The following is a 13,749-nucleotide window of genomic DNA, read 5'->3' as shown; positions in this document are numbered from 1 at the left end:
GTGTTCAACGTGCCTCCGATTGGAAGCGGAGACTCAGTAAACAGGTGATGTCAAAACTGCACCAGGCATCAAGTTATTCGCATCTAACTAACCCGGATGAGAGCAGACGGCATTCTCCTTCAAATTAAAACCATTTAATCACATTAATTGTATGATCAAGTACGTCCACTACGTGACGATTGTGGAAAGAAATCAATGGATAGTAATATTTGGTAGACTTTGTTTTGGTAGACTTTGTTTTTCCAGGTATTATGTTACACTCATTATATAATAACATAGGAAACTGTCTTTTTCTTGTCAAAAATGGAAACAACAGTGAATACAAAAGTAACGGAACATAATAAAATAATATTACTTTTATATTGTGATACTCCCAGCCTATTACCTAATGTTTTATATACTCAAATTCGTTATCATCATATGTTTACCAAATACAGAGACTTTGCTAAAACAATGCTTGTTAAACATGCATAGCCAACAAACAAAAGAAAAGCATGCCTGTAAAGGTAAAAATAAGAATCTAAGACATCAAGTCAAAGTCAGTGTTACGGATGCTGTCTGTCTGCTCTTTAATCTGCCTGTGAGTGTTTTCAGCTGTGTGTGTGTTTATGTAAATGAGCTGTGTGGTTGCGCCAACATCATTGGCTGCCCATCTCCTGGTCCGCCTCTGAAGATGGTGATTGGAGTGACGTCGGCCAATCGCAGCGCACAGCCGGCGCACACCTGCTGGGGAGGAGTACAAAGGCTGCAGACAATCATCACTCTGGAGGCTCTGTATTGTGTGACAAAGCCTTCGTTCTGTGATTCTGTAGACTGACTAGCAGTGGGTATTCTGTGCTTCTGTAGACTGACTAGCAGTGTATTCGGTAGGGTTCTGTGCGAGCACACTGGTTAGCAGTGTGTCGTGGTATTCTGTGTTTAGTGTAGGGTTTGTGTGTGTGTGTGTTGCGTAGATCCAGGTTGCTTAGCTCCTGTAGAACCGCACTTAGGATAGTTACATTGTGAAACAGCTTAGACCCAGGTGATTAGCACCTGTAGATCAGCATTCCTGTGTGTATATAGCATAGATCCAGGTGATTAGCACCTGTAGACCTGCACCAGCTGTGTGTTTCCACAGTCCCGTTTTGTTTATTGTTTGTTTAGAAGTGAGGTATTTTCTTTCCTTTGTATAGTACTGGGCTACTCTCTTTTGGAGACCCTTTTTGTGAACTAGTGACAGCTTGACCCGTTGTTGGGCCAAGCTGTTTGTGTGCTACGTTTTGCTCAGTTTGCCGTTACAAATAAAACTACCGGTAACCAATACCAATTACAAACTGGTCGTGTCGTTTCCCTTTCTTACCCCTAGCAAAGAGGGAACGTAACAGTCAGCTTTGTCAAAATTATTACATGTGTTATACATCCAGAAATCTCGAGATATCGTTTCCCGCAGTCCCACAGTGTGATATATATATATATATATACATATATATACATATATATACATATATATACATAAAACAAACAAAGGGCCTAGATAAACGGGGTAGCCTATACAATTTAAAAAAAAAAAAAAAAAAAAATATATATATATATATATTTTTTTTTAAATTGTATACCCCGTTATAATATATATAATATATAGTGCAAGTTCAAATACACACATTAATACATGTAGGCTAATATAATATGAGTGGTTGATAGTATTGCAATTGGGAAAGTGTATGTAAACCGATAAATAATACATATGGTGTAAACAGTTTTTGAAACAGTAAGTGAAGTATCACAGATGTCATTTTCACGGCTTTTATTTTGTAATTCTTAGCCGGAAAAGCCGTTGTTAATTCTTGCTAGCTTGCTGCTGGTGTAGAGCCTAGCTAGGGGAGAGAAACCGTTGGAGAATGTAGAATACGTTTGACAAAAAACAAGTAAAGTTTAGGATTGATAAACATCTGGCAACGTTGCAGAAAGAAACTGAACAGGTAAGTCCTGTAATTTATACTTGATCGTCTCGGCTCCTGCTGAAGCCTGAAAAAATTGAGGTGAAGTGTGGGTCCATCATGAGGAGGATGCACACAACACTAAACAACAAGATCCACAACAACAGCTGCAGCAGCGACACTTACTGTGCATACCAAGTCCGAAGCATGCAATCCTAAAACAGACAGAGACGATTGCACAAATGGCAATATTGGTGATCAATCGAGCCTGGTCATTTAAGAGCTACAGTTGCTAACGTTACAGTAGCATTAGTTAGCATAGATTTATTGGAAGCAGTTCACGGAGGGGTTGAGAGCATGGTTGAGAGCTGCGACAATCCGAGGACAGCTTAGGTTAAGCAGATTGTTTTTATATGCTTATCTGCACATATTCAAATGGGCAATGTCTATCAACTCATACATCTTTAGTAGGAGGAATCATCTCACTTTTACAATGAGTTATATTTATCAACATTTTACAGCTAACCTTGTTTTGTGTCTTTTTTTTTTTTTTTACAGGTATCACCAGCAACTTGGCAACATCTCTTCTCTCCCCTGGCTCTCAAGTGTTTAGTGACACTGGCCAATTGATCATATCTTAAAGACACCCAGTGCCTCTCTACCTGATAGATCATTTCTTATCCTTGCATTTGCTGAAAACTAACACCAGCAGGACAGAAAAAACACAAGTTAGGACATTTTTCATGCAAAGTCAAATACACCTCAGCTACCAAAGTTACCTGTTAATACTGTATTACGTCCAACCTTATCCAAGCTAAACCTCAAACTCTTTATTCATCAGCATTAGTTTTCTCATCAGGTCTGGCTATATTAGAAAGTTGTAACACTACTTTGCACCATTATGGCCTCCATTACCCAGTCATCTGAGCCTGAGATCCCAGACAACCACAAAGAAAGCTGGCTGGCACTTCTTTCTGCTGCAGAAACATATTGCCAAAAGTCTGGCTGTGACCTGGCCATACTTACAGCGTGTAAGAAGTTCCGGTCATTGGGTGAAGGTGAAGATGGGATGAGGAAACGGGAGAGCAGCAGTGCCTTTCCTAAGGAGTGTGATTTCTGCTACAATGTATGGGGTCAAGGGTTTCTTGCGGAGTCGGCTCGGCGCTACATGGATGACATCGGTGTGCTGCACTCCACCACCATGCTAACAGCCCAAAAGCACACACGCCAAGCGGGGGGAGAGCGAGGAACCAAACTGGTTGTTGACCTGACCTCTGACCTCGGACACAGAGGGGTGAGTTCCTGCACGTTTTGCCTATCACGATAGACTATATTTTGTCCCAGAGAGAAAAATATCCACACATCAATATACACAACCATGACAATAAATAAAACGACCTCTCGATCTCTGATTCCAAAAATAAGCAATTTCTGTGCTATGTCAATGTTTTTTTTATAAATTGGGAGACCATGCTGTTTATTCTTGCATAGTGTTTGCTTAAAGTGCAGCTATCATGCTATTTTTAGGCAATAGCATAGGTCTTAGATATATACTGTTACGCCCAGGCGAACCTAGGCGCAGCACAAAGTTTGCTCTTTTCCCACTCTCAAGACAAAGGACGCCGAGACAGAGAATGTCGTTTGGTAAATTTAATTGACCAAATCCAACAAAAATATATACAACAAAAAAACATGTTGAAAGTCTGATACAAAATAAACAGGAGTAACAAAACCACACAAACGAACTAAACTTTAACACAAAATCTTACCGAATAGAGAAAAAATAAATATACAGACTTCTTACCTACTCTAACATAAAACAGGCGAAAACGAACAGTCCAAAAAAGAAAAAGGGGTTTGCACTCCTGAGAAAAATAACCCGTCTACAAAGACAGGTAAAGTAAAATAGCTCACAGCAAGCATAGAAGGACAAGATACTCTCAAAGTGCGAACACAGCGCAACAGGACAAAAGATCTTAACACGCACAGTATTGGGAGAAGTTGAGTCAGAGAGAGCTGCGAGGAACTGCACGGCTGCAGCTTAAAAATGCCCCTGTCTCCTCAGGTGTACACACTAGGGGTGTAACGGTTCACAGAAGTCACGGTTCGGTTCATACCTCGGTTTGGGGGTCACGGTTCGGTACGGGTTCGGTACAACAAGGCAAAGCAAAAAAAAAGTCCCAAATGCATAATTTTTTTTTGCTGTTATTTATTTTTAACAGTAGTGCGAGTTTTGGTATGAAAATAAGGAACTCTAACATTTGGAATCATTAACTGTATTACACAGTTAAAAATGTTTCTGATAGCAACGTTTCTGATTGTGCCGTGAGTCCATATTTCCGATATTACGTCATATCGGAAGCAAATCTGGATCAGCTCCGTTGTACCCCCGTTTTTAGAGATTTGGGTACGGAGGAAAAGAGAGAGGGTTTTATTTTCTGACACTGCGTGAGTTCCCTGACACACCGGGGACACATATGTATCAGGGTTTCCGTTAGCCGGTAATTACCGGTTTTTAGCTGGTAAAATTTATAAAAAAACGGTAAATTCAAAACCTGACGGTCAACATGTCTGGTAATAATTAGGGAGGCTCCGATCGATCGGCCGCCGGTCATTATCGGCCGATATTCACTCTTAATAGTTTGATCGGTGCTCTCTATAAAGGCCGATCAGGAGAGCTGGGTCTGATCCATATGGACATGAACGCGAGTGAAGTGTAACCGGACGCGAGAGAGAGATCAGATCAGCTGCTGAGTCTGACCGAGACACGCAGCTCTGCATGAACACCTGAAGCCCCGCCCTCTGTTTAGCGGGCTGCAGGAGCTGCTTGAGAAACTGACGTGCTGTCAGGAGAGAGAGGGAGGGAGAGGGGAAAAGAGAGGCTCCGTTTCTCCCGTGTTATTATTCAAAGTTGATGTAAACTTCTGAATAATGTACGTTATCTACTACAAGTAGTTTGTTTGAATGTAATAATTATGTTGTTTGTTGTTTGTGGAATCATTTATTGAAAAATGAATCTGAATTTTTCGATCTGTTACGATTATAAACTGAAGCAATATAAAAATGAGCCCCGTGAACTGAGTTTTAAACTGAAGCATATCTGCTCATAGTCCGGTAATTACCTGCTAACGGAAACTCTGCTACACAACTATTATTATTATTGAAATATGACCGGTAAGTTTCAAATTAGTTTAAAAAAATCCTAGCGGAAACCCTGATATGTATGTATAAAAGACATCAAAAAGTGAATTTTGCATGATAGGTCCCCTTTAAGTATTGGTGACATTCTTATGTAAACTGACGCATGTAAACACAACGGGCATATAAAGGTCAGCAAAACTGATTGTACGAAAAGTTGATAGAGTAATTATTGTGACAGTTTTCTGCCCTGTTAAGCTCATTGAAAATGTTTATATCCATAACATGATGGATTGTTGTGTTCTTCCAGAGCTTCCAGGGAGACGGAGGGGTGGGCGGAGTCAGTCCAAACAACAGGCTTTATTCGCAGAGCTATCCGTCAATCTACAACTCAGGAGCTGCGACCGGGCAGGCGGGTGTGCAGAACGACAACGGAGAGAGGGAACGGGAGAAGTTTGAGCTGGAGGCCGAGCAGGGGAGACAGAGGTCTGTGATTGAAGATTTGGAAGAAGAGTGTGAGGACGAGGAAGATGAAGAGGAAATGGATGAGAGGAGACCATATGGGCATGAAAGCGCTGGTGAGGAGAGAGTCAGTTCATTTGTCCATCTAAATGCTCTGATGTGCATCCATTCTGAGGTTTTCTCACTTTTTGCTTCAGGTGTTTTCTCCATGGATGAGGACTCTCTTTCTCGGGATTGCGAACCATTCTTCGAGTCCGACGGGGAAGAGGAGAGCACTGATGGTAAGAGTCTGTTATGCTGACTGAAAGTAGCCACATATGCGCATAGATCCACAGATTGACATCCACTTTTCCACCTGTCCTAGGCTCTTTGAGTGAGGATGCCCCTCCACCAACGCGTGGCATGGCCATGGGTCAGTCTGCGTACTCGCTCCGCCACACCCACGCCATGGCTATGGCCCGCTCGCTGCCCGTCTCTGTGCCTGTGTGGGGCCTCAAAGGAGGCAGAGCTCAAGGAGAAAACAACAGTGGAGAACGGGTGAGTACATATAATCTTAAAAATCTGTTAGTTTGCATGCACAGATTAAATTGTTTGGGTGAAATAGTGGGTCAGGCAGCTGGCTTTGCGCTCAACTCAAGGTTCCAGATAGCATGAAGCTGGCTGACTGTTTACTGTTCAGGCCAACTTACTCTGGAGCTGGTTACCATCAGAAATTAACGGCCACAGCCTCTACTCTGCTGTAGTAGCTCGCGCTGAGACCCGCAACATGAAGAATACACGCAACAACCAGTACTTAGTAAGCAACATTTATTATTATTGAGCCGTTTTATCATAAAAGGCCAAATGAGAAAGGAAGAAGGTCTGGAGGACTGGCCAAAAAGAACAAAATGAAGAAGGGAGCCCGAGCCAGCCACACCAGGGGCCGTAGGACCCACAGCTCCCCCTACCCAAAAGTCTAGCGTAAACTAAATAAAGCCGCAAAAACTGGACTACCAGGTCCTCCAGGCTAAACATAAACACAAATCTACAACATATACAAAATAGCTCAAGCCTCACTACACAACAAAAGGGGTCAGAAAAGGCGAGAGATCCTTCTCCTCCAGCTTCTCTTTATATATATATATATATCCAGGACTGAGTGGAATTTGGAACACCTGGGCAGAGGCGGAGCCAGGGGCAGACCAGGGTTGCGGTCGAATAGTCCAAAAATCATCTCCTAAATTCTAACCCTATCTCCTATTCCTTGACCTCTGAGTGAAACGTCACGGGGTTAAGGGATAGTGGATAGGAGAATTCAAAAGGATTTAGGAGAAGAGAGTGCTGTACTTTAGAGAATCCGAATGCACTTTCACTATCCGACGTGTTTATGATGCGCCAGCGGACGTCCTGAATGTGCGTCTGCTGCTGTGGGGAAACTATGGAAACCACAGTTTTCTATACAGCGGACTACAACATGGATGTTTAATAAGAACGAGGGACTGCTGTGAACTCATCTAGAGACTCTGCACCGTGCTCTGATGCTGCTGCTTTGCTTTATGAACGTGGACAACAGAGAAACATATTCTTCATGACCAAAGTTGGAATTTAAATAAAAAAGGAAAGTGAAACTTATGCTCGTCACCCTCTCCCTCCGGTCCACATTAATACAAATGATCCCAATACCTATTATTGTATGAAAAGATCTTAAAATCAATACAAATGTATTTATTATAAACGTTAGTCCTTAACATCTATCACTGTGTATATCACCATTCAAACATCTTTTAAAAGTTGAACAAACCCCACACAGCTCAGTAAAGACTGTGAAATGTTAGCTTTATTTGATCATTTCAGTAAAAACTAACATTCATATTTCTCTTTTTCATTATAATGCTGATGAACGTTCAGAACAAAGCACTTTGGCAAGTTACCACCTACGTTTTAAAATGCTTAATAAGCACCGTAACTTTCATGATATAATTTCTCTGTCATAATCGGTTGTTTCCGTGAACGGCCGACTGTTGTGTGACGGCAAATGCTGCGGCTGCAAGGCATTGTGGGGCAGCATTCTCTCCTCTCCCTTCGTAAAGGAAGGTCCAGTGGTACCTAGGCTAAAGAAGGTTATAAAGGAAGTTTGAAACCTCCTATCATCTAGAGCAGGGGTGCCCAACCAGTCGATCGCGAGATATGTCTAAAAATAGAACAACAATATTCTGTTGTATCGTTAATGTCCTATAACATAATCTTCCTGTGCTAGAATAATGCACTTGAACGCATCAAAGCTTTGTGATTGGCCGGCGTGACCCCATGTGTCGGGGCGTGGCTGGTGGGCAGTGGGCACTATTTCGCTGAGGTTGTCCGTGTCAACCGTCAACAGGAGTGACAGTCCGCACACATACAAGACCGCAATTATGGCAGAAGCAAAAAAGCCCAAAATATATAATTTCTTTCGGAGTGGGAGGATGATTATTTTTGTATCTATTCCAATTCAAAGTCCATCTGTCTCATCTGCAATGCGAGCGTGGCTTTATCGAAGAAGGGTAATTTAGGAGCGGCATTTCAAAACAGTGCACAAACGCTACGAGACGGAATTCCCTCCTAAAATTCTGCCCTACGCTCCAAAAGGGGAGGGGCCTGAAAGGACAGCTAATTGCACAGCAGTCCATTTTCACCAGGCCCAACAACAAGAGCAGGGCTGCAGTCGGATAGTTTAAAAATCAGCTCCTAAGTTCTAACCCTATCGTCTATTCCTTGACCTCTGACTGAAACGTCACGGGGTTAAGGGATAGTGGATAGGAGAATTCAAAAGGACTTAGGAGAAGAGACTGCGGTACTTTAGAAAATCCGAATGCACTTTCACTATCCGACGTGTTTATGATGCGCCAGCGGACGTCATTGTGTGCGTCTGCTGCTGTGGGGAAACCATGGAAACCACAGTTTTCTATACAGCGGACTACAACATGGATGTTCAATAAGAACGACGGACTACTGTGAACTCATCTAGAGACTCTGCACCGTGCTCTGATGCTGCTGCTTTGCTTTATGAACGTGGACAACAGAGAAACATATTCTTCAGGACCAAAGTTGGAATTGAAATACAAAAGGAAAGTGAAACTTCTGCTCGTCACCCTCTCCCCCCGGTCCACATTAATACAAATGATCCCAATAGGCCTACGTATGATTGTATGAACTAAAGATCTTAAAATCAATACAAATGTATTTATTATAAACGTTAGTCCTTACCATCTATCACTGTGTATACCACCATTCAAACATCTTTTAAAAGTTGAACAAACCCCACACAGCTCAGTAAAGACTGTGAAATGTTGACTTTATTTGATAATTTCATATTAAACATATTTCTCTTTTTGATTATAATACTGATGAACGTTCAAAACAAAGCACTTTGGCAACTTACCACCTATGTTTTAAAAAGCTTAATAAGCACCGTAACTTTCATGATATCATTTCTCGGTCATAATTGGTTGTTTCCGTGAACGGCCGACTGTTGAGTGACGGCAAATGCTGCGGCTGCAAGGCATTGTGGGGGGGGCAGCATTTTCGCTTCTCCTGTCGGTTAGGGAGGTCCAGTGGTTCCTAAGGTAAAGGAGGTTATAAAGGAAGTTTGAAACCTCCTTTCCTATCATTCTCATCATTCTAGAGAATTCGAACGGCACTTATCATGGCTGCCACTGAGGGACTTCCGGGTCATTTCACTCCTTTAGGAAGGTTCCTAAGCTAAATGGACTATTCGACTTCAGCCCAAGGCTGCTACCAGAGCATCTTATCGTGTCAGTCATGTTCTTGCGATACACATGAAGTATTTCAAAGACGGCGAAGTTGTGAAAGAAGCATTCCTGGAGGCTGCCGACGCACTTTTGGGGGACAGTAAAAATAACAGAAGCATTTCAACAGGTTTTTGATATAATAAAAACTCAAGTTAGATACCGTTATTAATCAGCTGTAAGTTTTAGTTTGTTTGAACTTATTCATTATAATTATTGTACAAAATGGTATAAGAATGCAAACTTAAATTGATTATAGTCTATTATCAATTCAGGTTAAGAAACTAGTGTTGCTTGCATCCTATTTTAAAGGCATTTCTTTTTATAATCAACTAAAATGCTACAAAAAAGGGTTTGATTCTATTAATTTTGTCTCTTTTATTGCACTTTGGCAGCAGATTCCTGAGTAGCTTCAGATCTGAGTTGTCTTATTAGTAAGCCTAATTTATACTTTTGTAGCAACACTATTTTTATATAATGGCAAAGAAAGGGTTCAGAGTAGGGGTGGGCGATATTGAAAAATATGTTATCACGATATTTTCAGGCAGTATCACGATAGACGATATATATCACGATATTTTTTCATGTCGGTTATTATGGTTATTTTTCAAGTTACTTAACAGAACAAGCACCTACAAGGTAACAGCAACTAAAACAAAAAGGAGTAACAGACCAAAATAGCATTTCAAGCTGGTTTTATTTCAGAAATGAAACCCTGAATGAACAAGTGAGCAGTGAACATCAATAAACATGAAAAGGAGGGTAAAACATAAAACATCAATGAGGAAAAGTCAGTGCCAAACAATTAAAATGTAAACTTTAGAGTAGACTTGAAGTGTAATAAAAGACTTTAGCATAACTGAAGGGAAAAACATAAAACGCCACAGCGTCAGTTATGTCTTTCCACCGTTTGCTAGTCTTTTCATAAGGAGCCCATTTATGAAATGCCTGCCCTATGGTTGCTCGCTGCAAAGAAAGGGGGCGGGGACTTTGGGAGCGTGTCAAACAACTCGGACTGAACGAAAGCAGAGGTGCGCTGACATTATGAAATCGATCGGGCTTGATATATGGTGAAATTAAAATCAGTAGGTGAGGCTGGGGGAGCGGGAGGGGAAGAGGCTCTCCGTCCGCTGTCATAGCCCCCTGCGCCGCGCACGGAGAGCCTCTTCCCCTCCCGCTATTTTTTTTTTTTTTTTTATCACGATAGGACGATATCTCTGAAAAAGCATATCGTGGAGACCTAATATCGTCACGACGATATATATCGTCATATCGCCCACCCCTAGTTCAGAGTCTTTTCTTTTTTCCTGTGTCACATGTGGCAGCACTGTTCAATGTTTCTTGAAAACATTACCCACTGTAGTGACGTGTGAATATACTCCAACTGTATCAACAACACTGTTGTGTAACTTCAGTTAAATACTTGTATGTGTGTAGATTAGAAAGAGGTGAGATAAAGGATCTGCAGTATTTTATGAAGTATTAATCGTACAAAGGTCAGTTTTGTACAAGTAGAAGTGTGTGTTTACCTGGCAGTAGGCTGTCAGTAATGGCTACGCCTCTCTATTTGGACTGGTAGATCTCGGCAGACTGGCAACTTTAAAAGTAGCTCTCGGTTCAACAAAGGTTGGGGACCCCTGATCTCTAGAGAATATGAACGGCACTTATCATGGCTGCCACTGAGGTACTTCCGGGTAATTTCACTCCGTTAGGAAGGTTCCTAAGCTAAATGGACTCTTCGACCACAACCCAAGGGCAGACAGAAAGACAACACAGACTATTGATCAAATCACTGAAAGAATGTTTATTTTATAGCCGGTTTTTCAAAGCCAGCGAAAAATACGATGATAAAGTAATTGATAATAAAACAAGCTGGTTTTAGATTTTTATGTTTTTTTATTTCAGTTGACATATTTCATGCTATCTGAGGACAAGGTATACTGATGCGTCAACTAATGACCATGATGGCTCAATCAGTCCATGTGTCCAAATATTTTACAAACTAAAAAATATTTTCAATTTTCTAAGAGAATGAAAAGCAACCCTACTAAAGTAAGCTTAAACTATTAATTCTGTCCAGATTTTCTCTTTATTTACTAAATAATGAGAAAATCAATAATATTTACCCTAACCATACCAACTGAGGTCCCTGTAGGACTCGAGTATATACTTTCTGTCATAGCCCACATAAGCTCAATTTATCCTGACTATATCAATTTGAGTCATCATAATGACTTAATATCCTTGATTTCTGTTATAATCAGTGCTTTTTGAAGTATGAATGTATTTTCATTCAAAAGCAATAGATTAAACCATTTTTTAAAGTTCATAATTTCATAACGTTCATATTTTCCATGGTTCTAGTTTAAAGTCAGACAATCACAATCATTGATTGTTGACAAACAGACACAGATTGAGGCAGGCAACTTCCCTTGCGTGCTTGTTCTATATTTATTTCACACAATCTGCAAATCAATTGAAACTTTTATTTGACCTAAGATGAAAGAAATGACATAAATAATATTTTTTTGACAAGAACTAAGTTAATATTTAGCTTTGAATGTTGTTCTTTGCAGTGTTTGATACTCTGAGCCCCCTGTCAGGAGTTCTTGTTTGTTAAATATGTTGGTAGCACGAGGGTACCGGTGATAGTGTGCAGCCTCTTGTGCCATGTTTAACTTTCAGTCCCTGTGTTTGTCTATCAGGTGGGCTGTGCTGACCTGGAGCACATCGCTGCCAGTATGAAGGCCCTGCTGGCCCCTGGAGCCAATGATGGGACAGAAATGTTTGGAGCCCTGCCTCGGCCCCGTCTCAACACAGGGGACTTCTCCCTCAAGCACTAAGAGAGAGTGAGGCCAGTGGAGAGAAAGAGATAGAGGGGGATAAAGATAAAGGTGGTATTGACGACCGGAGTTGGGTTGGCTGGCAGATGTGACGTGCAGTATGTGAAACAATGTAAAAGCTATTACCTCCATTTATTTCTCACTAACCAAATTTGAACTGCACATGCTTTGAGGAAAATGTTGTTATGAACACTAACATTTCAACACTATACCCCCACCAACCCCGTCACTACATGTCACAACACCAGCAACTACACAACCCTCAACACTACATTAAACATTAAAACGATGTGTGTAGGAGTCCAACTGGCACGGCCAATTGGTAATTGTTCAGCACTTAGTGTGCAAGGCTTGGAAGTGTGTCCTGTGGTAAAATTACCTGCGAAGTGAAGAGAGTTTGGAGAGCAGCATCAGGCTGGTTCAACATTCACGGCTCCAGTACTACATACTAACGCCCTAGCAGACACCATTTTGAGCTATAGCTCCAATATTATAATGTGTAATAGCACTAAAGTTCAGTTTCTCAGTTTCCTTAAAAAACTACTACCAGTTTACAAAAACAAAGAGTACCAGCAGCGGAGCAGAGCATTGCACTGCTGTGGGCCGGAGCAGCAGCCAAATGTAGTTAAGCTACCTAAACGAAAGGCCCATCAACATTTAATTTGGTTCGATATCTGTTTATGTATTATTACTAGGTGTACACTATAGTTAATAACTTCAAAAAATACTGTACTCTTCAAAGCCACCAGACTTTTTGAAATATTGGTACTGGTGCAACAGGAGAATATTTATTTACTTCAGTACTGGTACTTCTATCAGTTTCTCCTAATTCAACTCCACTTAAACAAATCTGAACTATCCCTTTAAACAATTAATGCTAAGAGAGGGAGTCAGTTACTTTTCTGAAACATGATATCAAATCTGTTTACAAGTTGAACAGCTTTTATTTCACTCTTATGTCTATGCATGAAGTTTGGAGCAAGACTCGCGAGATGGTTACCAAGTTAACATCCTGTAACTATAACTGTCTCCCAGCCTAGCCCTAGCTCATGGCCCTCTGCATTTAGCCCAGTATATACTGGATTTTAGTATGAAGGACCAGAGCCAGTGATCTCCCAGACCCCATGGATGTTTTCAGGCACACATGGGAAAAAGGTTGTCTTTTCAAAATGTGAGCGGAGGACACCAGTTCCTCCTCATAACTGGCCTATTTGAACTTTTTCTTTTGCCAATGAATGACTGACTGATAGTATGATTGTAAATCAATACTGAGTTATAGGTTGTTATTTTTTCTGCTCCAGATATCTTGTTGAAATGACCGAGTGAATGAAAAAGTGACTGCGTGAGAAAGAGAGAGCTGAATGAGTGGATTTGAAAGGAAAATGTCCATCTTTGACATTTCAAAAACAAACAAATGTTCCGTTAAGTACGTTAAGTTTCAAATAAAGGAGCAACACCGAGAAAAAAAGACTCATTGTATGTTTATGTGTGAGGGTATAATTATATTAAAGGCCACTAGACGGCGTCAGCACACTACTGAAGTGAATACAAATATATGCAGTCGATGGTTAATATCTGATCTATGGTCATCCCTGATATGCAGTATCAGACAAACATAATGCAACA

At 41.0% G+C, this 13,749-nt stretch overlaps 1 protein-coding gene across 1 annotated transcript; it reads left to right on the top strand.

Annotated features, from left to right (window-relative positions):
- The first annotated feature begins 1,816 nt into the window (after positions 1-1,816).
- akt1s1 (AKT1 substrate 1 (proline-rich)) lies at positions 1,817-13,591 on the top strand. Its single transcript, XM_034089398.2, has 6 exons — positions 1,817-1,958; positions 2,475-3,210; positions 5,365-5,632; positions 5,714-5,797; positions 5,881-6,053; positions 11,986-13,591. Exons 2-6 carry the CDS (start codon positions 2,818-2,820, stop codon positions 12,121-12,123), a joined length of 1,056 nt encoding a protein of 351 aa, XP_033945289.1. The 5' UTR covers positions 1,817-1,958; positions 2,475-2,817; the 3' UTR covers positions 12,124-13,591.
- Positions 13,592-13,749: the final 158 nt, after the last annotated feature.

Source organism: Pseudochaenichthys georgianus, chromosome 8, assembly GCF_902827115.2.
Source record: "Pseudochaenichthys georgianus chromosome 8, fPseGeo1.2, whole genome shotgun sequence".
Taxonomy (NCBI): domain Eukaryota; kingdom Metazoa; phylum Chordata; class Actinopteri; order Perciformes; family Channichthyidae; genus Pseudochaenichthys; species Pseudochaenichthys georgianus.
This window is presented reverse-complemented; position numbering and strand designations above follow the sequence as displayed.